Genomic DNA, 26,522 nt, shown 5'->3' with positions numbered 1-26,522 from the left:
GTAAGGGAATTTGTTAGAGTGATAAACTGTTTTAGATCTTTATAATAGTGGTGATTACAAAACATATGCACTTGTCACAATTCATAAAACTCACAACTAGCTACTGAAATTACTATTTGGAAATTACTCCTCAATAAATCTAACCACCCCCCAATAGACTTATAAACAATGCTTATCACATATTTTAATAGTAACTTAAAAGTGTAAGTTCCTTTTTCTCTAAAGAAAACATTTATCATAACTGAGAAATCAATAAGAACAATAAAATAACTATTAAAATGAAAATATTTGTAATATAAAATCTACGTGCCTTAAAATAAGTAATACTAAATATATACATTATTTAAATAATTGTGATAGTAATTTCTAATCTTTTCCACTTTTTGATTTTATGAGATAAATGTCAATGAAAGTTTGTGTGTGTGTGTTTTTTTCCCAGAGAAGCAGTAGTTTCATTTTTCTTTCAGATAATGTTGGTGCTGAAGTTTCTCAAACAAACCCAGCTTGCCACCTTCAGGCAAGTGAGAGATTTACAGAGACCATTACCAGAGATAGAACATTAATTTTTCAGATTTCTCCATAATCCATACTTAACAGTGTCTTGATCACTCTATGGGTGCTTTTGTGAGATTTCCTCGATCCAGAATTTTTCCCTGGCATTTTTTGGAATTTTCCCAACTTTCAAAGCTCAGTTCAAATGCCACTAACTCCAAGAAGATTTCTCTGATCACTCTACTTTTTCCTCCTGTAAATATTTTATCTCCTTGAATATATGTAATGCCGTGGAAGGTAGTGATCATGTCTTACTCATTTTTCTGCCTCTGTATGGCTATTAAAAAGGGTACATAGAGAGTTGTGCATGCTAATACTGAAAGAATACATGGATGAATAAATGAACCATTGAATGAATGAATGAATAGGAAGTTAAAGTAATTGTTGAACCTTCATTTGAAAGAGGACTTATTTTACTAGTAGAATGATGGGAATCCCACACGTTTACTCAAGATCATATATGCACATCTGTAAAGCATGAATTTTCATTGACAATTCTGCTATGTGACCATCTATTCATTTTCCTCCAGATTTCCAAATTGCTAACATCCCACAGGCATGTTAACAGAATATCTAACAGTGTATGGGGTCCACCCCCACTTCATTCAGGAAACATTCCCAGTTGTTTCTGCCTAGTTCCACGTGGTTTAGGGAGTGAGGTTCTTCGGCACTCTCCTGTTCCCTCCAGAATGTTCAAGCTCCCCTTCCTCTCTTTCCAGGCCTACGTGTACCCAGGAGTGTTAAATGACAAATGGGTCATAGGTTTTAATTTTTTTTTTAAAGGGTGAGTGATCCACACTTGCGGATGGCTCATCTTCTTGAAATCCTTCCAAGAACTTTCTAACGACAAATCCTCTTTCTCCTGGCCACATTGAGGGCTCTTGGTTCAGTGCACAACATTCATGCACTGGGGGAAGGGGTGCCCCAGCCTGGCCTGTGCCCTTTCGCAGTCCGGGAGCCCTCGGGGGATGTCCGACCCTAAGCTGGCAGTTGGACATCCTTAGCACTGCCACGGAGGTGGGAGAGGCTCCTGCCACCGTCGCTGTGCTCGCCAGCCGTGAGCTGGGCTTCTGGCTGAGCGGTGCTCCCCGTGTGGGAGCGCACTGACCACCAGGGGGCAGCTTCTGTGTTGAGAGTCTGCCCCCTGGTGGTCAGTGTGCGTCATAGCGATCAGTTGTTCTGCTGTTTGGTTGATTTGCATATTACCCTTTTATTATATAGGATTCTCCCTTTTCTCTGATCTCTCTCTAGGCACACTCTTATCCACCTTAGTGAATAACCAGTTCTTCAAGCATGCACAGGAGGATCTGGGCTTAGCCCATGGGTCAGCAGTGGCCCCAGATCTTTGTATCTGTTCTGGTGAGGGCTGGAGCGGGAAAGAGGCCCTGGGTTTACTAGTAAGATAGAAATAGGGGAGGGAAATATAAAGATTCCTATTGTGAAACACAAATCTGCCACAAATGTATACTTACAATACCTACAGGGACTAAAAGCGTTTTCTCTCCTCTAGTCCTGCATCCTTTCTGAAAATGAGAATTTGCTTTCCCCCCTCATCAGTTCCTCTGTGTTTCTACTCTCCTAAACACACCTAACTGTACCCCAATAACCTCGTTGACCAAGTCTTTTCAAATCATCATACATACACTATAACAGTGGTATTTTTTTTCTGGCTATTCTTTTCTCTCCCTTTCATTTACCTGTTTCTAACCAGGCATCTTCAAATGCATTAAGTACATTTTCTGTTTGCTTTGTAATTTTCTTCTCTTTACAAAACAACTATAATTTTGGTCAAAGTAATTAATTTTAAAAAAATCCATGTACTTTGATACCATTAGTTACTCTCCTCCTGTGACTTCCTGTTATAATTAACTTTCTAAATATCACCATTTTTTACTTTCTGGATTTTATTGTATTAAAAATCTTCGATCATTTTCCTTTTGCTCCAGTGATTTTTCTTAAATTATAACACTGGTTTTATACTCTTCTTTCTTTCCAGAAGATGATTTAAAAATTTGTTTCCATTTTTGTAAATCTTTAATATTGAGGCTCCTTGCTGTCTTTTAGGTGCTCAAAAACAGATTACTTTGACTCAAGATCATTTTGAAAGACTGATTATGTGCAGTGCAGCAGGGTGGAATTCATATTTCTCACACTTCTTTAAATATAATTTCTTTCAGGTTTTTGTTTACTACCCAAAGAAAACAGGAAATAGATTCAATGTTGGTTGTTGGGAACACTGACCTTTCTTCTCATATTAAACCCATATATTTTCTATTTTCACTCTATATTTGTTTTTTGTTTGCCTTTGTAATTTGTAAGCTTGCTGGGCAGGAAATAATTGTTGATCTTTCAGTTTGAAATAGCCTGGAGCACATGGTTATGAATGGTAACATGTCTTAAATGCCCTTGCTTTTAAAATCAACAATGTTAAATAACGTTTACGGTTTTAATGTTTACTTTTCTTCATTCTTGGTTTGCAGGTTTTATTCTGGATACTCTTATTAGGTGGTTCTCAAATAAGAATAGTTCTTCTATAATAGTTTATTAGCAAACATTGGAATAAAATACTATGTTAGGCATCGAGATTTAGATAATCCCATTACATAAAAGTGGTTATTAGTGTGGTTTGAATCCTGGTCCTATTACCTCTTTGTTTTGTTGTCTTGGACATGTATGTGAGCCTTGATTTTCACATGTGAAAATTAGGAATAACAACTACCTACCTCTCTGGGGGTTTTTTGTAAGGAATAAATGAAAAATTTACATTAAATATTTGACTACTAAGTGCTCAATAAATGGTAACTATCATTGGTCTGATATGATTCTGCTCATTTTCTTAAAAAATAACTTTACTATGTCACTGATATAGCTGCCCTGTACTGAAATCCTTTGCCCCGTACTCACCAATACCTTGCTTGTACTACAAATGTATTTTTGCTTTTTTTTTCTGACTTGTAATATTTTGAATTTCTAACATACTCCAGAAGGCTGGGAGATTCCCTTAATGGATGAGAGAAATCTTGGATGTTCTCTTATTACCAGATTTATTCCTGTAGCACATAAGTTTCCAATATATAGAGTTGTGAGAAAGCTGTACTTCATTTGGTATCATTCAAAATTTGATGAACTTGCATGTTAGATGTTAATTAGTCTCTTTAAAGAAAATGCTCACCTGATGATATGTTTTATTGATTTGAGAGAGAGAGAGAGAGAGAGAGAGAGAGAGAGAAACATCGATGTAAGAAACATTCATTGGTTGCCTCGAATATGCCCCCGAGGGGTGATCGAACCCACAACCTAGGTTTGTGCCCTGACTGGGAATCAAACCTGCAAACTTCTGATGCAGGGGACAATACTCCAACTGAGTCACCCAGCGGTGGCAATTAATCCCTTTTTAAAACCTCTGTAAATATAGTTTATTGAAACATACATCATTCATTTATGTACTGTTTTTGCAAAGACTTTAACATTATTTTATTTTTTTCCATCACCATTTATACCCTCTATGCCCTCTTCCACCTCCACCTTCAAACCCCCCACCCCTGCAATCCTCACACTGTGGTCCATGTCCACGAGTTCTCACTTTCTTTTTTCTTTTTTGTTCAATCCCTACATGCCCTCTCTACCCCCGAGGCTTTTTTAGTAATTAAAACATTTTCAATTACAATTGACATTCAACAGTATATTGTTTTTGGGTGCATTTTCCCTTTTGGGAATATGCCCATGCATTTCCCGTCCTCCTCTTCTTCCTCCCAAGGCACACCTAAGCTCTAACCACTGAGAAACACCACCCAGGGTTCCAAGGGCATCTTTTGAAACCTGGTCAGAGAGGAGAATAGTGGCCTATAGTTAATGGTAAAGTGACAACTTTTGAGCTGTGTTGGTTAATCTTTCTAAAAATGTATATACATATATATTTTTTAATTGATTTGAGAGGAAGGGAGATAGGGAGAGAGAGATAAACATCAATGAGAGAGAATCCTTCATTGGCTGCCTCCTGCACACCCCGCACTGAGGATCCAGCCCACAACCACAGCATATTCCCTGACTGGTTATGGGAACCATGATCTCCTGGTTCATAGGTCAATGCTCAACCTTTGAGCCACGCCAGCTGGGCTGTGTTAATTTTAACAGCAGAAACAGTTGACAAGCCCAAGAAATAATCTTCTTTTTTAAAAATATAGTTTTATTGATTTCAGAGAGGAAAGGAGAAGGAGAGATAGAAACATCAATGAAGACAAAGAATCATTGATTGGCTGCCTTCTGCACGGATCCAGCCGCAACCTGGGCATGTGCCCTAACTAGGAATCCAATCCACGACCCTTCAGTCCGCAGGCCCATACTCTATCCACTGAGCCAAACCAGCCAGGGCAAGAAACAACCTTCTTATGTTGATTTTGTGACATTGACACTATTTACAAAATTGTAAAGTTCTGTAACAGAAAAGAGTTCCCCCAAGTACCTTTTCTGAAAAGTAGCCCCATCTCTGTCTAACATTTCAGATCTTGTGATTTCCAAGGAATCCACACCGAATTGAAAGTGAGCTTAATTCCTCTGGAAACCAATCATTCATTCATCCATTCATCAAATCCAACAGATATGGACGGACCACTTTGAATGGCTTTGCTTGGCTCTGCGTGTACTATGGTTTTCTCAAGTTCCCGTCCTCGTGTCTACTCGGAGGAAAGGGGAAGAAAATAAACGTGTAAATACATTCAAATGCATTTTATGAAGGCAGGTTATTTCGGGATGAGCTGGGCGCGATGGATGGCGGGCGCCGCGCTCTGGGAAGGTCCCAGCTCCCGGCAAAGGGTCGCATGGCGTCAGGTGCGCGAAGGCAGTGGGCGCGCAGTGGCCGCCGTGCCCGGGACAAGGTGTCGCCTGGCTCCTCTGCGCACAAGAGGAGCGGAGGTGGCCCTGGCAGACCTTGGAAGGGATGGCTTCGCACCCGAGGAGCAGCGCACACCAGCCGACGGCGGGAAACCCTGGGCTCGGGGGCCACGCGGTCGCGGGGGGAGGAGCTTTCCGGCCGTCTCGCGACACGTCATCGAGCAGCTCCCCAGCCCGTGCTCCCAGCCGCACGCGCGGAAGTAAACACGGCGACGTCATCAGGGTGCGCCTGCCCCTTTCCCTCCGGTCTCCCCGCCGCGGTGGACGTGCTCCGCTCCGCTCGGGGCCGGGTCTATGTCCCGGCTTCCCACCGTCGCGGGCAGGGCGCCAAGGCGGCCAGAGGAGGGAGAGCGGTCCAGAGAGCCCCAGGAAGAGCGGCCTTCGGCTGTTCCCATCGCGGACAGAGGTGCGGTCCTCGGGATGCTGCCCTGGCCAGCGAGAGTGACGGCTGCGGGTTTCGGGGGGCGTAAAAGTCCGCCGGGGTCGGCGGAGCAGAGTGGGAGGGAGGCCGCAGCCTGCTCCTCGCCCTCCTCGCCAGAAGCGAACTTGGCGTCCAATGGGAGCACCTCACTCTAGAGGGGGGCGGTCCCAGACCCAAGTTGAGCGAAAACCTTCTGGGGGCCAAAAAAGTGAACCCCGAAGCCCAGACGCGCTCTCCTGTTAACCAGGCGCATAAAGCCTTTGTTCTCTACCCATCTACCACCCCCCCCCCCCGCCTTCGTCGGGTCGCCAGCCTGCCTTTGGGTACAGTATGGGAGCCAGTTTCCAGGAGCCAGTTTCCATGGTTACCCACCACTTGGCCTTCTGGGATATGTCACTCTGAACAGGGACCTAACTCGAACCATGAATCAGAAGCAGGCACAGGTGGCTCTTAATTCAGCTGACAGTTTTCTGCTGGGTTCCAGTTTTTGTTCTGTTGTTTGGTAATATCGGGTTTTGTGCTTCTGTATAGGTATACTTGCATATACGTTGCCTTGTACTAGGCTAACTTTGAGTCATACATTAGCAAATGCTCAACTTGTTAGATGTCGTTAAAAAGTTGTTCTGGGCTTATAAACCCTCACTTACAAATTACACGTAGGTGATTTAATTGATAAGTCGTTGGTTGATGTTTTCCAACCCCAAAATTTTATTGTCTTTTTCTTTTCAGTTCTGGAAAATTGAGTCAAAGATATCTTTACAGACCTTGTAATTGCACAATTGTTTTTCTCTCATTACAGAAGACAAAGGATGCACATCACAGGAGGGAGGAACTACTCCAACTTTTCCTATTCAAAAACAAAGAAAAAAGCTTATTCAAGCTGTGAGGGACAATTCGTTCCTTATTGTTACTGGAAATACAGGAAGTGGTAAAACAACTCAACTTCCAAAATATCTATATGAAGCAGGTAATGATATTCTAGGATAATTCGGGGAGGTTGAAAAAAATACCCTCTTGCCCTAGCCAATTTGGCTCAGTGGATAGAGCATCAACTTGCAGACTGAAGGGTTCTGGGTTCGATTTCGGTCAAGGGCATATGCCCAGGTTGTGGGCTCAATCCCCAGTGGGGGGCATGCAGGACGCAGCCAATCAGTGATTGTCTCTCATCATTGATGCTTCTATTTTCTCTCCCTCTCCATTCCTCTCTGAAATCAATAAAAATACATTTAAAAAAATCCTCTTAAAGGCTAATAGGACTTCTGTATACCACAAATGCCCACTGTTTGTTTTACAGACCCAATTCTTCTCTTGGTCTGTCCCTACATCTTCCCTGCTTCTCTGTGGTTTTATTTCAGATTTAGAGGTTAGTTGAGATGGCAACTTTTCCATTTTTAATTATCATAATAATCCCAAGTAAAACTATAGGTATATACTGATTCTCTGCTATAGAATAAGGTTGTTTTGCAGTAGACTATTCACCATTGGGTATTGAAATCTTTTCCGGGAGAGGGATATATTAATATCTGTTGCTGACATTAGTATTTCTTAGTTCTTTCTCCAGAGCATTATCAGGTATTTATTCCCTGACTGTGCTAACACCAGCTAACAAATTACCCTTAAAGTGTCTTTAACTTTATTATGCTAAAACTTCCTAGCATAAGGTTAATATAGAACAAAATTATATTGGATGATATTCATATAAACAATTAAAAACTTCTTAGCTTTTATATTAACTTACTCTTATGCATCAAACCTAAGATGCCATTGATTAAGACATACCACTATTTTTTACTATTAACATACTGTTAATGAAGGAAAACTGTCATCAGTTGTCAGATGCATCTCCTTTTCAAAGATATTTTAAATAGTAAAAAAAAAAAAGTGCCTATAGAATCTATATAAAGTGATATATTTAAATTTCTGTGACAAAGATAAACCTATTTTAGGAAGTGTGTGGAATTTTATGGATTCCTAGAGATTAAAAGTATTTGGCTTATATTTTTAAAAGATGTTTGTGTTGATTTCAGAGAGGAAGGGAGAGGGAGAGAGAGATCAGCTGCCTCCTGCACATCCTTCACTGGGGATGGAGCCTGCAGTGCCCTGACCAGGAATTGAACCGTGACCTCCTGGTTCGTAAGTCAATGCTCAACCACTGAGCCACACACTGGGCTTGGCTTACTCTTTAGAGTAAATCTTTATATTGGATTATTTTTAAATTGATTTCAGAGAGGAAGGGAGAGAGAAACATCAGTGATGAGAGAGAATCATTGATTGGCTGCCTCCTGCCGCCCCCACTGGGGATTGAGCCTGCAACCCAGGCATGTGCCCTTGACCAGAATCAAACCTGGGACACTTCAGTCCACAGGCCAATGCTCTATCCACTGAGCCAAACCAGCTAGGGCTTTATATTGGATTTTTAAAAATTGGGCCTAATTAATATATATACATTTTGAACGATTATTAATATGTGTTATTTTTAATTCTTAAATTTCCATGATACAAATGTAATACTATACTATGTTATTAATTTGCAGAGTTTGGGAAATACTTGAATAGTTTGTATTGATTGACCAGAAACAATTTAGCTCTAATAAGAAGTAACTGTTAACATTATTGTGTTTTTTCACTCTGGTTTTGATAGGGTTTTCACAACATGGTATGATCGGTGTGACTCAACCACGAAAAGTAGCTGCCATATCAGTGGCTCAGAGGGTTGCTGAAGAAATGAAATGCACTTTGGGATCCAAAGTAGGATACCAAGTTCGTTTTGATGATTGCAGCTCTAAGGTACAAAAGTTTTGTTGGTATTTGTTTAAGTATTGTAAACTTATGGAAAGAGTGAAGAAAATTATGAAAGATTTTAACTTTGAAATTCTATTTATATTATTAAGGAAACAAAATCTCAGAATTAATTTTTATTGCCCATTGTTAATGCTTTGGAATGTCTGTTTAACCCATTTTTTCTGTTCTCAATTGGTTTCTAAGTGACAGTTATCTTTCTTTTTTCCTAAATATATTTTTATTGTTTTTTGAGAGAGGAAGGGAGAGGGAGAGAGAGATAGAAACATCAGTGATGAGAGAGAATCATTGATTGGCTGCCTCCTGCACGTACCATACTGGGGATCGAACCCACAAAACCGGCATGTGCCCTTGACCAGAATTGAACCTGGGACCCTTTAGTCCGCAGGCTGACTCTCTATCCCAGGGGTGGGCAAACTTTTTGACTCGAGGGCCACAATGGGTTCTTAAACTGGACCGGGGGGCCGGAACAAAAGCATGGATGGAGTGTTTGTGTGAACTAATATAAATTCAAAGTAAACATCATTACATAAAAGGGTACGGTCTTTTTTTTTTTTTTTAGTTTTATTCATTTCAAACGGGCCGGATCCGGCCTGCGGGCCGTAGTTTGCCCACGGCTGCTCTATCCACTGAGCCAAACCTGCTAGGGCAGTGATGGCGAACCTTTTGAGCTCAGTGTGTCAGCATTTTGGAAAACCCTAACTTAACTCTGGTGCTGTGTCACATATAGAAATTTTTTGATATTTGCAACCATAGTAAAACAAAGACTTATATTTTTGATATTTATTTTATATATTTAAATGCCATTTAACAAAGAAAAATCAACCAAAAAAATGAGTTCGCGTGTCACCTCTGACACGCGTGTCATAGGTTCGCCATCACTGTGCTAGGGCATGTTTCTTTTTCTTAGAATTCTCTTATTATTTTTTAGCTCCAAGGATCCTACATATAACTTAAATTTGTATTCTTTTTAAAACATTTTATTGTAAAATATACATAACATAAAAATTTACCATTTTAAACATTTTTAGGTGTGCCATTCACTGGCATTAAGTACATTCACAATGTGTGTCACCATCACCATTATCTGTCTTCAAAACTTTGTCATTATCCCAATAGAAACTCTGTATCTGTTAAATAGTAACCCCCTCTTCTCCCCAGCCCCTGGTAACTACTATTTTACTTTCTGTCTCTCTGTATTTGCCTATCTCATAAATGGAATCATACAATATTTTGTCCTTTGTGTTTGGCTTATTTCATTTAGCCTAATGTTTTTAAGATTCATCCATGTTGTATTCTTGTATTCTTGAAGTCAATGGAAAACTGACAACTAAATTAACAAAGCAAGTATTTTGTACTGAGCATCTTCTATATTCATGGCACTAACAAGTTTAAAATTGTTTTCTTTTTAATAGTTAATAGTTACAATTTACATTCTCTTGGAATTTCTTAATTTTTTACCAGATACAAAATAATCCCTGATTTACGTAAGGTTCCTAATGGGAATAGCCATTAATTATGGCATAGAATGACTCTCTAAAATACTGTCTTTGCCTTCCTAGTAGCCATGCAACTGTCTTTCTTTTTCCTTCCATTGTTTTATGTATATCACTACTGTTAACTCCTAGCCTTGTTTAAAACTTTGTGTTTTAAACATTAGGAAACAGCAATCAAATATATGACTGATGGATGTTTATTGAAACATATTCTGGGAGATCCAAATCTTACCAAGTTCAGTGTCATTATTTTGGATGAAGCCCATGAGAGAACTCTAACTACAGTGAGTATTTTAATATATTGGTTTATCTGTTAGACAGTTTGCTTCGGGGTAGCTTTTGGACTATCTCCTTTTACATCTTAATCTTCTGAAATAGGGAGTCTTTGGTTAGGGAAACAAAATATTTAAAAAGAGGTTGTTATGTATACTTATTAGAAATTTACTTTTCTTTCAGGACATCTTGTTTGGTTTATTGAAGAAGCTATTTCAGGAGAAGTCTCCTAACAGGAAGGAGCATTTAAAGGTCGTGGTGATGTCAGCAACTATGGAATTAGCCAAGCTCTCTGCATTCTTTGGAAATTGTCCAATATTTGATATACCTGGAAGGCTTTATCCAGTCAGAGAAAAATTCTGCAATTTGATCGGCCCACGAGACAAAGAAAATACTGCATATATTCAAGCGGTATTACTTTGCACCTTTTTTATATCTGTGATTCTAGTTGATTGTATAGTTTGATCATTTATTTGTTCCCCATTATCATTTAAAAAATATATATTTTTATTGATTTCAGAGAGGAAGGGAGAGAGATAGAAACGTCAGTGATGAGAGAGAATCATTAATCAGCTGCCTTCTGCACACCCGACACGGGATCGAGCCTGCGGCCTGGGCATGTACCCTGACCAGGAATCAAACTGTGACTTCATGGTTCATAGGTCAGTGCTCAACCACTGAGCCATGCTGGCCAGGCTATTTTTTTTAAATTGATTTTTAGAGAGAAATCAAGAGAGAGAGAAACATGGATGTGAGAGGGAAACATCTGCCTCCATTATGTGCCCTCACCAGGAATTGAACCCCCAATCTTTTGGTGCATGGGACAATGCTCCAACCATCTGAGCCACCTGGCCAGGCAGTTCCCTATTATTCTAATGGCCTCTCCTAAGACTTCTGAGAACCAAATTTAATTTTTCTGTGGAACAAGGGGAGGTGGGGGTAGGGGACTGTATTTCCACTAGTATATTATGCTGGTGTTTCTTGCTTTAGATTGTGAAAGTGACCATGGATATCCACTTGAATGAAATGGCTGGAGACATCTTGGTTTTCCTGACTGGTGAGCATTCAGTATCAGGTTTAAGATGACTGTTTATGAGAGGGCACATGGCACCATAATAAAGTACTGTCTTTGTTGGGAAATCTGGGTGGTACTCATGTTGCTGCAGCTTTTTATGACAATTTGAATAGTTACAGATTTTATATCTTATGTAAGATAATTCTACATTGCCATTAAAAATGCCAGTCTCATTAGTGAACATGTAAAACACACTGACCTTTTAGTAGAAAGATATTAAATAGTAAAGATATTAAATAGACTAATATTTTCATTAGTCTATCTCAGCCGTGGGCAAACTACGGCCCGCAGGCCGGACCCGGCCCGTTTGAAATGAATAAAACTATTGAAAAAAAAGACCGTACCCTTTTATGTAATGATGTTTACTTTGAATTTATATTAGTTCACACAAACACTCCATCCATGCTTTTGTTCCGGCCCTCCGGTCCGTTTAAGAACCCATTATGGCCCTCGAGTCAAAAAGTTTGCCCACCTCTGGCCTATCTCATATAGAAGTATTATCACACTAAACAGTCCTGAATCTGAATGATTAATTTTATTATTTCAAAAGATATCCTACCAGCTCCTTTCTCCTTTGAGTGGCTGGGTGATATTATATGATAGCAGTATATAAGGTGTGGAATCCATGTCTCATAGATGAGCCTTTTTTGTAGGACAAAAATCCCAGATTAATGTGATTCCTCAAGTAATAGCGTCCTATTAGCAGAAATGATTCATTTCATTACTCGCCTCCTACTTTGCCTTCTACTGATGTCAGAAGTGAGACATTGCAACAGCCACTTTGCCATTTTAAGATTCCTTAAGTATTTTGTAACACACCGAAATGCAGTATCTCCTGGACTAGAATCCCTTATATTAATGATTAACCTTACTGAATCTTCCTCAAAAACCATGTTAAATAACATGAAAGGCTAAAAGATTATAAACATTTTTATTCCTTTAGAGAGTTAAATTCCTTGGAAACAGGTGTTTCTTCTATTTTTTATTTTACTGTTGAGATTTGGACAACTTATGTGTTCATCTCCTTTAGATCAAATGAGAGATTTAAAATAACTATTATGCAAAACTGATTTTAATTTAGAAGGTCTTTTTTTCACTCTTAAATTAACTTTGCTATTCAGTTGCCGATGGTGTTTTCTCTCCTCATTTCAGGTCAATTTGAAATAGAAAAAAGTTGTGAATTACTTTTTCAGATGGCAGAGTCTGTTGATTATGATTATGATGTTCAAGATACCACTCTAGATGGCTTATTAATATTGCCATGTTATGGATCTATGACAACAGGTAATTAATTCCTCATTCGCATAGAAAATTTGACTGATTTTAAAAAACATTTTATTGAAAAATCACATATGTGCAGAAAGGTGCACACACAAGTCCTAAATGTTTATTTTTAGGTCAATGAATTTCACCAACTGCATTCACCTTTGTAACTAACACCCACAACGTGAAACAAAACATTAAGAGAACCAGCATCCCTTGAGAGAAGTGATTTTTTTCTTTTTTCTTTTTTTAAATATATTTTATTGATTTTTTACAGAGAGGAAGGGAGAGGGATAGAGTTAGAAACATCAATGAGAGAGAAACATCGATCAGCTGCCTCCTGCACACCCCCCCACTGGGGATGTTCCTGCAACCAAGATGCATGCCCTTGACCGGAATCGAACCTGGGACCCTCAGTCCGTAGGCTGACACTCTATCCACTGAGCCAAACCGGTTAAGGCAGAGTGATTTTTTTCTTGAAGTCTTTTCCAAGGGTCTTCCACATGCCCCTTAGCATTATTTAGAGTGACCTACATCTCCCACTGGAACAAAAATATTGTTGGTAATTTTTCGAAATAAGGACTATGATTTCTTGATAGTAGTACCGTAAGTCAAACCTTATTTGCCACGGCCACAGAGCTTCTACAAATCTTACATATCCAGATATATCTGAGACTAAACACAGTGGGAGTTTTTATTTTTACTTTTTTTAGAGAGAGAGAAACATTGATTTGTTGTTCCACTTACTCATTCTTTCATTGGTTGATCCTTGTATGTGTCATGACCAGCGATCCAACCAGCAACCTTGGTGATGATGCTCTAACTAACTGAGCTACCTGGCCAGGGCAACACTGTATTTTTTAAGTGTTCACGTATTAGCCTCCTTTTCAAGAATGATGTAAATTCAAAGAGCATATGCAAACTCTTATTGTGATATTGTTCATGATAAATGTTGTTAAATGAGGTTTAGTTTTAGTGTAAAACTATTTTATTAGAGATTTGATTTGTAAAACTAAAGGAAAATTAACTGTAGCTGCATAGAGTTTGATTGGGATTAGCATTTAATGTAATGTAAAAAACATGTTTTTTTATGTGTGTTTTTGTTTTTATTGAGTAGGTGATTCTTCTCATATTAATAAAAAAGCTCAGGAATATATGTGTTGGTAAATAACCATAGACCACATGCTATTGTGGAAATTTCTTTTGTGATGATATTAGGCCCTTTCTTTCGATATTGAAATCTATTTTTAGATTTTTACATCTTAAACGGAATTCTTCAGGTCATCATTAGATATTTAAGGTTCTTATTGTTTTCTGGGGATTTGATCTAATGACTCTTAAAATTTGCTTTAAAACTGATAAGGTAATTAAAAACAATTACAGTTGCTTTATTATTAACCATTAACTAACTATATTTTTTCATATAAAATAAATATATGTAAATATATATAAATGTATATATATGTAAATATATAAATACAGTCTTTTTAAAAAATATATTTTTATTGATTTCAGAGAGGAAGGGAGAGGGAAAGAGATCGAAACATCAGTGATGAAAGAGAATCATTGATTGGCTGCCTCCTGCACACACCCTTCTGGGGATTGAGCCCGAAACCTGAGCATGTGCCCTTGACCAGAATCAAACCTGGGACCCTTCAGTCACAGACTGACGCTCTATCCACTGAGCCAAACCAGCTAGGGCTATTCTTTCCTCCTTATTACCACATTGAAAATAACGTTCTATATCTGCTCTTGCTTCTTGTTTAGCATCCTGAAATCCAGTTCTTATACTGTTAAAGGTTGCTAGTGACTTATTTCTCAAATCTCATGGCCATGATGTATTTTGATTTTGTGATAACAATAATAGGTCTCTGAAATGTTATCTTTTGGGATACTATTTAATTATCTAGTTCTCCTGAGCAATCTTTCTCTAAGGCTTCTGCCTTTCCACTTTCTCCAGCCTTTGTTCCCTTCTAAATGTGACTACTTTCTAGTTTCATTTGTAGCTTGCTGTTTTCTTAAAAATGTGTTTTGGTGAAATTGGATCCTAGGATTCACGTTTCACTGTGGATGATTCCTGAAAGCGCTCTCTAGTTCAGACTCACTCCTGCAGCCTGGACCTCCTGGGTCTCTTCACTTGGTTTTCTGGTCTTATGCTTGTTATTATCTAGCTCCGTGGTTGGCAAACTGCGGCTCGCGAGCCACATGCGGCTCTTTGGCCCCTTGAGTGTGGCTCTTCCTAAGCCTTAGGAGTACCCTAATTAAGTTAATAACAGTGTACCTACCTATATAGTTCAAGTTTAAAAAATTTGGCTCTCAAAAGAAATTTCAATTGTACTGTTGATATTTGGCTCTGTTGACTAATGAGTTAGCCGACCACTGACCTAGATCATTCAATCCAAACAGGTGGCAACTCCTGCAGTTTTTCTTTACCCTTGTCTTATCTAGATCTCTCATTCTTTTTAGTTTTTCATTATCATTGTTAGATTTGCCTTTCTGAGTTTGCCTTTCTGAGTTGTTACCATAGCCTGCTAATCGGTTTTTCCTGATTTTATTGGCCATCCTATGTGCAGTGCTGATCTTCCAACAGCACAGCTCTGATTGTGTCAGTATCCTGTTGGGTACCTTCAGCTGTTATTCCCGACTGAATTAAAGTGCCAACTTATTAAGTTGCCATTCAGTATCCTTCCAGCATGACTGCAACCTGCTTTCAGCCTTAATTCCCAGTGCATATGCACACAGTAACGATGTGGGGCTGGGTGTGAGTAGAGCCATTACTGAAGGGTTGTATTTATTTTAGTTTCCTTTCTGGTTCCAAGGGCACTATAAGGGCAAGCTACTGGCGATCCATTATGAGCATAATAGTTTTTTAAAAAAATATATTTTTATTGATTTCAGAGAAGAAGGGAGAGGGAGAGATAGAAATATCAATGATGAAAGAGAATCATTGATTGGCTGCCTCCTGCATGCCCCCAACTGGGGATCGAGCCACACCCAGGCATGTGCCCTTGACTGGAATCAAACCCAGGACCCTTGAGTCCACAGGCCGATGTTCTATCCACTGAACCAAACCAGGTAGGGCGAGCATATTAGTATTAATTACAGCAGTTTATAACAGTGCAAAGCAGCATTCAATGGAGCTGATGAGGCACTAAGGAATGGGTGAGGTGGAATTAGACAAGATAGGGAGAGTGTCAGGTTCCTGGGCCCTTAGGCTTTCTTTTTAAACCTGCTTGATACAATACAGCAATTTTTTTTTCTTTATTATTGCTATTTTGGGTGGTGGGGAAAGACACTGTTATGTTACTTCCTTGATTTCAGGAACAGAAAACTTGAACTGGGGAGTGAGGAGAAGGAAGAAGGGTTTCCTGCTTGTAGCCTGTAGGAAGGGGGTTCAAAAATGACCCATGTCTAAGTTTAGTGAATCAGTAAAAATTATAATGTGGATATTTTATATTTGCTTATTTCTGGGCTAGTCATGAGGGTGGCTGAGTGTTTTAAAGAGACACCTTAGAGTATGTTGTTAACTGGCAGAAAAAATTCTCATCTGTCAAGTGTGAAGAGGTGCTGTGGTGTCCTTTCTGCTGCCGAGGTTACACAGTCCCGCTCCCTGGGCTCAACTTCCCAACCCCACCCTTTGTGACAATCTCTCAAGCTAGAAGTGCTGGTGGGATTTTTTAAATCCTTTTCCTCCCACAGCTTTTTTGGTGACTGTTTGCTATTTCCTTAACTTGAACGTCTCCTTTCTCGTTTCTCCCCTCTCACTGGCTGAAATCCTGCTATTTTGTTTCACCGACGCCATAAAAATTTTTCCCCGTTTCCCTCCTCACAACCCGCTGTGATCTCTTCTTCATTTTGAACCTCATGCTTTGCTGTACCTCTGGTGGCACTTAACACCTTCTACCTCGTGTTGTGGTTGTCTCATCCTCTCAAAGAGATTGTGAACCTCTTGAAGGCAAGTACAATAGTTTGAAAAAGTCCTCATTAAATACTTGTTAGACTGAGTTCCAGATTTTTTACTTTCTGCAGGACTTTCAACAAATGCTATGATTTGAACCTTTTTCTTGTTTCTCTCAAACCTCTTTGCTCTTCTGACTTCCTTCTTTGGTTCGGGGTATTGTAGTTTCTCAGATTTGTCATGCATCTAGGGAAAGCTGAACCCCACAAAAAGGTATGAACTGAAATATACCTGTTTTTACATAAGTGACAAATGTTTGCATGGAATTAGACAATTTTAGCACTAAAAGTAATGATCGAATTCAGTGCTTCTTAGTCTCTTCTAGAGGGTAGAGTCTCAGATTCTTTTAAAAAGGTAATAAAAGTCATGGCTTGTTTCTCTAGAAAAATGCACACACACGCGCACACACACACACACATACATATACTATATGGTCTTGCTAATCAGACTTCTTTATTTTACAGTAGAGGCTAAGTGATGTCCCTGATGTCACATGGTACATCTGTATTTGATAACTGGTTATTTATTTGGTAGTGGGTGATAAGACAGTATGTGTTTCCAAAATACATGAAGAAAAGGAAAGGAGTTTTACCTTGAATTAATGTACAACATTTTAAAAGAGGAAAACTGCTTGCTTAGATTAGTACATAAATCCCCAAATAGTTTTCTTCCTGCAAAACAAAGACATTACCTCAATATGGTAGGTAACTAGAATTTGCTTTGTTTACAATAGTTTCTTTAAATGTTAAGATTAAAGGTGTAGGGAAGGGGTCCTCAAATTTTTTAAACAGGGGACCAGTTCACTGTCCCTCAGACCGTTGGAGGGCCGGACTATAGTTTAAAAAAAAACTATGAACAGATTCCTATGCACACTGCACATATCTTATTTTGAAGTAAAAAAACAAAACGGGAACAAATACAATATTTGTATTTGCATGTGGCCCGCGGGCCATAGTTTGAAGACCCCTGGTGTAGGGGAATAAGATTAGTAAGCTTCACATAAAAACTTCTGTTCTGTGTGGAACTTCCCCAAATGAGAAAATATTTTTTTTGGCTTATAAATACATTCTTAAAAAAAATCAGCAAAGTAAGAAAATTACTTAAACTTAGATTCCACTAACATGGTTAAGTACTAATCACTATTAACATTTTGAGATATATTGTTCTGGACTTTTTCTTTATACATTTAAATATATTTTTATTGGTTTTTATTTTTATTATTTATTTATTTGTTAATCCTCACCCAAGGATATTTTTCCATTGATTTTTAGGGAAAGTGGAAGAGAGAGGGAAAGACAGAGCAACATCGATGTGAGAGAAACACATCGATTGGTTGCCTCCGACCAGGGCCAGAGCCCGAGGCACCTGCAACCAAGGTACGTGCCCTTGACGGGTTGAACCCAGGACCCTTTGTTCCGCAGGCCGACGCTCTATCCACTGAGCCAAACTAGCTAGGGCTATTTATTGATTTTTTTAGAGAGAGTGGAAGGGGGAGAGAGAGAGAAAAACATGGATTTGTTGCTCCGCTTATTTATGTATTCATTGGTTGATTCTTGTATGTGCCCTGACTAGGGATCAAACCTGTAGCCTTGGCATATTGGGAGGATGTTCTTACCAACTAAGCTACTCTGCCAGGGCACTATTTTTTAAAAATATATTTAATTTTACTTGAATTTACTTGAAGGAATTATTAAACTTCAAGTTAATCTTTACCACATGAGATAATATTTTATAAAAGTTTGCTTTAAAGTTTAGCAAGATGAAAAATATTAAGCTGAAGTTAGTATCTTCTTTCAGAACATATTTGATTAGAAATCTTACCTGTTTACTTATCTGATGAGGACTTAAATACTTTTACTCTTCTATATCCTCTTCTAATTTTTGTTATTATATTATTCCGATGTATTTAGTGTTTACCATCAATTTTTTTAAACTGTTGTTTTTTTTTCATTCCTACGTTACTTTTGGTTAACTTTAGATTGGCTTACTTTTGTTAACTTTTTTAAAATAGAAGGGCTCTTGAGTGTTTTGTTTTAATAATTATTTTTGTTTATTTCAGGGAGGAAAGGAGAAGGAGAGGGATAGAAACATCAGTGATGAGAGAGAATCATTGATCAGCTGCCTCCTGCACACCCCACACTGGGGATCGAGTCCACAACCTTGGCATGTACTCTGACCAGGAATCGAATCATGACCTCCTGGTTCATAGGTCAATGCTCAACCACTGAGCCATGCCAGCTGGGCTTGAGTACTATTTTTTTGTTACTCTTTTATGTTTGAGAATGTCTGGCTTTTGCCTTTTTATTTGAAGTACATCTTGGCTGGGTTTTATGTTCTTGGGTCACACTTTCTTTTCCTTAGAAATTGGTAGACGTTGTCCAGTTATCTTCTGGCATTGAATATTGCTGTGGAGGCGTCTGAGGCCAGCCTGATTTTTTCCCCTTCCCTGTAAGTGATTTGCTTTTTCTGTCGGATTGTCTGAAAATTTTAATTTTTATCCTTAAAGGCCAAATCCATCTTTCTATTTAATTTACGGCCTGGGAAGTGCCAGGAACTCAGAAATACTCTCTTGTTAACTCTCAAGTCTGATTCATATTTCTCTCTCTTTAGACTAGATTTCTGTCCTTCACTTTCTTTAGTCATTTTCCTATGACAAGTTTACTTTTCCTCTTTGCAAGAGACTAGCCTAATCAAATTGAGCATCTCTTGGACCTTCTTCCAAATTCATAGGAGAATCAGATTGGCCCAACTTGGGGGAGATGTTTATCCTTGGTGCTATAAATCAGAGCAAATACCATCCTATAAGCATTGCTGCTGGGGCCCACCCTTCAGAGTGTGGGTAGTGGAAATGAGTGTGGTACTTGTTTAGAGAGAGGTAGTCATGAGTTGGGCAGACACTGAAAAAGTAAAAACTACTTAGCTAATCAGTCTTTAAGGCAGAGAGAGGTCCTTAATCTGTAGCCCTTAAATGGGAATTGTTTGAAAATTTTGTGTGTGTGTACAAATGAGTCTTTTTTTTTTTTTAATATTTTTATTGATTTTTTACATAGAGGAAGGGAGAGAGATAGAGAGTTAGAAACATCGATGAGAGAGAAACATCGATCAGCTGCCTCCTGCACATCTCCCACTGGGGATGTGCCCGCAACCCAGGTACATGCCCTTGACCGGAATCGAACCTGGGACCCTTGAGTCTGCAGGCCGACGCTCTATCCACTGAGCCAAACCGGTTTCGGCTACAAATGAGTCTTTTAATGGAGAAGAGGTACATGGTTTTAAAATATTCTCAAAGGGAGCTATGACCTACATAAAGGCGTCTGCTGTAGGGTTTATTTTAGCAATAATAAACTGAGTCCATGGATCTAGAAACCTTAACAGTGAAAGGTGAGGAAAAATAGTTTTGCTATTATATTTTGAATTCAAGATAATTAAAGAGGTGAAGAGAATATCACTTTTAATGGAAAGAAGTTACTTTTTCAAAACTTGAGTTGGACAAATGCATGTTATAAATTAGTATTTTCCTTTTACATATGTTGTAGATCAACAGAGGAGAATATTTTTGCCACCTCCACCTGGAATTAGAAAATGTGTCATATCCACTAATATTTCTGCAACATCTTTGACAATAGATGGAATCAGGTACAACTTTAAAAAATTCTTTTAAAGCCAAGAAAGCCACTTAGCTAATCATAAAACATTGAGTTTGCTTCTCCATGCCCTCCACTAATTCCCTTCTCACCTGCTTAATTTGAAGTCACCTATCATTTTTGTAATTATTGATTGCAATAAATAGGGAAATGGAGTAGGAAGTGCATATTATATTTATGTTCACTCTTTTTTTTCTTTTATTAAGTATATTTTTTATTGATTTCAGAGAGGAAGGGAGAGGGAGAGAGAAATAGAAGCATCAATGATGACAGAGAATCATTCATCAGCTGCCCCATGCACATCCCCTACTAAGGATCGAGCCCACATGTGCCCAAGGCATGTGCCCCAACTGGGAATCGAACCATGACCTTCTGGTTCATGGGTCGATGATAACCACTAAACCATAGCGGCTGGGCTCAATTTCATAGAACATAAAATTAACATTTAACACTGAACAATTAAGTAGTATTTAGTACATTTACAACATTGTGCAACCAACTCTATTTAGTTTTTTTAAAAAGTATTTTATTATATAATTTTTAAATTTTTAATTATATTATTTTATTGATTTCAGGGAGGAAGGGAGAGGGAGAGAGAGATAGAAACATCAATGATATGAGAGAATCATTGTTCAGCTGATCAATGATGAGAGAGATTCATTGGTTGGCTGTCTTCTGCATGCCCACCACTGAGATTGAGCCCAAACCCAGGCATGTGCCCTTGATTGGAATAGAACCCAGGACCCTTCAGTCTGCAGAGCAACGCTCTATCCACTGAGCCAAACAAGCTAGGGCAACTCTTTCTAGTTTTAAAACATTTTTATCACCCCAAAATAAAATCCTGTACACTTTAAACAGTAACTCAGAATATGACATATATGCCATTATATGTATACTAGAGGCCCGGTGCACGGATTCGTGCACTGGTGGCATCCCTCTGGCTGGCCTGTGCCCTCTCACAATCCGGGACCCCCTGGGAGATGTCAGACTGCTGATTTCAGTCCAATCCCCGCAGGCTAGGCTGAGGGACCCCACCGGTGCACGGATCTGTGCACCGGGCCTCTAGTATGCATATAAGATCTTTGGTTAATCTCTTCTCGCCCTCCCCCCTTCCCTCTGAGATTCATCAGTCTGTTCCATGTTTTCATTCCTGTGCGTTGAACATCTGCCCCCTGGTGGTCAGTGCATGACATAGCTACCGGTCAAACAGTCACTTAGGCTTTATATATATAGATACCATAATTTATGCATCTATTCATTTCTTAATGGGCCATGGACATTTAGGTTGTTTCTACCTTTTGGTTCTTACAAACAGTGCTGCTATGAACATACATCTACAAGTATGTGTTGAGTCCTGTTTTCAGTTCTTTGGGGTGCTTACTTAGGAATGGATTTCTGGGTCACATGGTAATTCTGTGTTTAACATTTTGAGGAACCTTCAAACCTTTTTCCACATTACATTGGCTGAACCATTTTACATTTCTAGCAGGAATGTATGAAGCTCCAATTTCTTGACTTTCAGGTTTTACAGTTAACATTAAAGTCATCATGTAGTTGTTAGTTTGGTGAAAAAGGAGATTCCATAGTGGTTGAAAATTAACAACTCTCCGTATTTTCTAGAAACTTAACTTGTTTTCATTCTTCTTAGGTATGTGGTAGATGGTGGCTTTGTGAAGCAGTTAAATCACAATCCCAGATTAGGGTTGGACATCCTGGAGGTGGTCCCAATTTCAAAGTAAGTCTCTATGTCACGCCTTTTTGTTCAAAGAACCATGAATTAGATAATTTCTAGTTGGTTCAGGGTAGGAGGTGAATTGCTTAGGAAACACAGAACATTATTGTTTTAATTTTTATTGTTGAAAGTATTACATGTGTCCCCCATCTTCCCCCCATTGTCTCCTTCTAGCCTGCCCCTACCCCCCACACCTGGCCCTCACCACCCTATTGTTTGTGTCCATGTGCATACAAGTTCTTTGGTTGATCTCTTCCCACCCACCTACCTCCGCCTTCCCTCTGAGATTTGACAGTCTGTTCCTTTCCTCTATGTCTCAGGATCTATTTTGTTAATCAGTTTATTTTGTTCATTAGATTCCACATGAGTAAGATACTTGTCTTTCTCTAACTGGCTTGTTTTGCTTAGCATAATACTCTCCAGGTTCCTCCATGCTGAACATTTTAGGGACTTTTGTTTTTCTTTCTTCTAAAGGAGTGAGGCGTTACAGCGAAGTGGTCGAGCTGGTAGGACTTCCTCAGGAAAATGCTTTCGGATCTATAGTAAAGATTTTTGGAACCAGTGTATGCCCGACCATGTGATCCCTGAGATTAAGAGAACTAGTTTGACATCTGTAGTTTTGACCTTAAAGTGCCTTGCCATACACGATGTTATAAGGTATGTAGACAGCTTTTAAAGAAAGGAAAACGTGTTAGGGTGAAGCCTGGTTAATTCTCAGAAATCCTTTTGAAGTATTTGGCTTAGATATCCCTATATCTCAAGGTTCAAGTAAACCCATACAATAGGCTTCTTTATGATGCTTTATTAGAATTTGGCCCCTTGCTCATATTTGTTTTAAAATATGTTTTTATTGATTTCAGAGAGGACGGGAGAGGGAGAGAGATAGAAACATCAATGATGAGAGAGAATCATTGATCGGCTGGCTGCCTTTTGCACACCACCTAATGAGGACTGAACCTGCAACCCAGGCATGTGCTCTGACTGGAATTGAAGCATGATCTCCTTGTTTGTAGCTCAACATTCAACCACTGAGCCATGCCAGGCAGGCCCTTGCTCATATTTTAAACTTGGTGTAATGGTGTGCCTCATGCTGATATTATTTGGGTCATTTAGTGACCACTGTTTATCTGTTATGAAAGGTATATAATGATCATAATTCCAGATAAAATGGTAGGTTTTTTTTGTAGCATCTTTGGTAGAGCCAGCTTTGTGTACTGTGCACTGTGAGAAACGGTAATACTCGAGTAGTTTTTTGCTTTCAGTAAGCTTAAGTTACATTGGAGAAACAAGATTGGTATAATCAAGTAACGATTGCTCCAGTTTAAAAGAATGTATATATATTCATGCTTGGTTATATGTCACTGTTATCTTTCGTGAATATTATTAATTCTTCTATGTTTATTAATGATATTGTGGTTATGTAAGAGAATGTCCTTATTTTCAGGGGATGCATGCTGAGTATTTTGGGGATGAATAAGCATTGTATTTGCAACTTGCCTTAAGAGTTCAGGAGAAATTAAGTAATTGGTAAATACAGATACATAAAGCAAATATGGTAAAATTAATTGAACATACTTGCCTTTTTATCAAAAGCCATTTTGAAGTACTATTAAATATTCTGTAATTTTTGGCCACTTTCAGTGAATTTTTCTCCATTGTTTTATAAACTTATAATAAAATTGTGGACTAAGAACAGAATAAAGTTGACATTGGGCTGTGAAGAATGGGGCAGGATTCAGATAAGAGGAATGGCGAGGGTGTTCCAGCTAAGGAGATCAAAAACAGGTGCTTCTCGAATTAAAGACTATGATTCAGAAAAACTTATTTCCTCTTTTGCTGAATGCTGATCATGATAATAGGATCCCTTAAAAGAAGAAGAGAGTATTTGAAAAATAGGAGCGCTAAAACCTTTTAAAGGAAGTTTCAAGTCTGTATAAAATCGTATTGTGTTCAAGAAATGGGATCTCATTTTATATCTCATGTAAACACAGGTTTCCTTATTTGGACCCACCTAATGAGAGACTTATTTTGGAAGCCCTTAAACAACTTTATCAGTGTGATGCTATTGACAGGTAAAGAGACAACCAAACAAAACCCCTCCCCCAAAACCTGACCATAACAGATGTTAATTTCTTTTTAAAATAGGCTTCTTAATACTTTCCTTATAAGTATAAAATAATTTGTTTGAATTGAGTGGATTGTTTTACCTGAAATTAGAAATTGTCCTCAGCCTTTTTTCACCACAATTCTGAATTTCCAAATTATACCATAAAATGAATTTTGTTCAATATTAGTACTATTTAACAAGTAATTTCTGAGTACTATTTCAGTGCCAGGCATTATGCTGGGTATATCAAAATGATAAGAGAGCCAGAATCCTTGTTCTCATGACTGTGTGATGGAGAAGGATTTGGTAATTATCACTCTTTCATTGCTTCCATTACTTCAAGGACATCCTCTGTGTTTCCATAGCATTTTGTGTCTATTATACTACTTTATTTTGCATCATTGTTTAGGATTTTGAATGTACTGGCCCTTGACAACAAGGAATTTATTATCTTGATGTTTTTCTTATCTATGACTACAGTGTATCATGTTTCTTAAATTGAATTTATGGGGGTGATTGAAGGTAATCTAAATTATATCTGATTTATTCTGAATGATGAGCATTTCATTTGTACTCTCCCAAAGTAGAAAGACATAATAACTTTTTTTTCTATTAAGGAATGGCCATGTAACCAGATTGGGTTTGTCTATGGTAGAATTTCCTCTCCCTCCACATCTGACATGTGCAGTAATAAAGGCTGCTTCTCTGGACTGTGAAGATCTACTACTTCCAATAGCAGCAATGTTGTCTGTGGAAAATGTCTTCATTAGACCTGGTAAGAAGTTTATTGAAGCGGTTTACTTTTAATTAATAGGCTTTAACCCTAGCCAGGTAGCTCGGTTGGTTAGAGTTTTGTCCCAATACACCAAGGTTTGATCCCCAGTCAAGGCACATATAAGAATTGACCAATTAATGCATAAATAAGTGAAACAAGAAATCTATGCCTGTCTGTCTGTCTGTCTGTCTCTCTCTCTCTCTCTCTCTCTCTTTCTCCCTCCCCCCTCTCCCCCCTCTTCTTCCTTCCCTTCTTCTCTCTCTCTAAAAATAAAAGAACAATTAATAGGCTTTATTTTTTAGAAGAGTTTTAGGTTTATAGAAAAAATGAAGGAAAGTACAGATACACACACAGTTTCTCCTGTTATTAACATCTTTCATTATTCTGGTGCATTTGTTACAATTGATGAGCCAATATTGATACATTATTATTAATTAAAGGGATCACTGTGCGTGCTGTATGGTCTGTGGGTTTTGACAAATCTGTAATGACACCTACCCACCATTACAGTATTATACAGAATAGTTTCATTGCCCTAGTTATTTCCTGTGCTCCACCTATTCATCCCTGCATCCCTTCCCCCAAACCCCTTACAACCATGAATGTTTTTACTGTCTCTTTAACTTGGCTTCTTTAACTTAGCAATGTACATTTAAGGTTTCTCCGTATCTTTTTGTGGCATGAGAGCTCACTTCTTTTTATTGCTGAATAATATTCCATTGTATGGAATTTGTTTATTCATTTACCTATTGAAGGGCATCTTGGTTGCTTTCAATTATGAGTAAAACTGCTATAAACATCTATGTGCAGGTTTTTGTGTAGACAGAGGTTTTCAATTCATTGCTGAATAGTGTAAGAATATGTTTAGATTTGTAAGAAACTGCCAAACTGTTTTCCAGACCTTATAAAGGTCTGCACTATTTTGCATTTCTACCACCAATGAGTCTGAGAATTTCTGTTGCTCCACAACCTCACCAGTATTTGATGTTACTGGTGTTTTGGATTTTGATCATCTTAATGATCTTAGTAGGTGTGTAGTGGTATCTCACTGTTGTTTTGTTGCCTTATGGTGACATGATGTTAACCATCTTTTTATATGCTTACTAGAGGCCTGGTGCACGAATTTGTGCACGGGTGGGGTCCCTCTGGGTGGCCTGCAGGGATCAGGCCGAAACCCGTAGTCCAACACGGCCTGCAGCTCTTACCTGCCGCTCCCACTCATCCCGGCCCCACTGTGCCTGCCACTGGCTTGCCCAATCAGTCCCAATCAGGAGAGGCTCACGCTGCTGCAGCAGCGCTCACCAGCCGTGAGCCCTGTGTCTGGTACCCTCCCTGCGGGATCGGGCTGAAACCAGCTCTCCAACATCCCCCGAGGGGTCCCGGATTGTGAGAGGGCACAGGCCAGGCTGAGGGACCACACCGGTGCACGATCAGGCCGGGGAGGGACTGCAGGAGGGGTCCAGGGCGTGTCTGGCCCATCTTGCTCAGTCCTGATCGGGCTCAGTCCCGATCGGCCGGACCCCAGCAGCAAGCTAAC

General features: G+C 38.9%; 1 protein-coding gene across 1 annotated transcript in view; it reads left to right on the top strand.

Annotated features, from left to right (window-relative positions):
* Window positions 1-5,736: 5,736 nt before the first annotated feature.
* The window catches only part of DHX40 (DEAH-box helicase 40), a gene marked incomplete at its 5' end in the record, with an annotated part of 38,663 nt that continues 17,877 nt past the window's right edge, over window positions 5,737-26,522 (top strand). The window contains 12 exons of the mRNA XM_081110046.1: window positions 5,737-5,848; window positions 6,663-6,830; window positions 8,505-8,650; window positions 10,323-10,442; window positions 10,615-10,842; window positions 11,422-11,488; window positions 12,659-12,790; window positions 20,264-20,363; window positions 22,020-22,106; window positions 22,578-22,760; window positions 24,095-24,175; window positions 24,828-24,985. Coding sequence (XP_080966172.1) covers window positions 5,737-5,848; window positions 6,663-6,830; window positions 8,505-8,650; window positions 10,323-10,442; window positions 10,615-10,842; window positions 11,422-11,488; window positions 12,659-12,790; window positions 20,264-20,363; window positions 22,020-22,106; window positions 22,578-22,760; window positions 24,095-24,175; window positions 24,828-24,985 — 1,582 coding nt within the window. The remainder of the gene's footprint in view (window positions 5,849-6,662; window positions 6,831-8,504; window positions 8,651-10,322; window positions 10,443-10,614; window positions 10,843-11,421; window positions 11,489-12,658; window positions 12,791-20,263; window positions 20,364-22,019; window positions 22,107-22,577; window positions 22,761-24,094; window positions 24,176-24,827; window positions 24,986-26,522) is intronic.

Source organism: Myotis nattereri (genome assembly GCF_964212035.1).
Source record: "Myotis nattereri genome assembly, chromosome: 16".
Lineage (NCBI taxonomy): Eukaryota > Metazoa > Chordata > Mammalia > Chiroptera > Vespertilionidae > Myotis > Myotis nattereri.
This window is presented reverse-complemented; position numbering and strand designations above follow the sequence as displayed.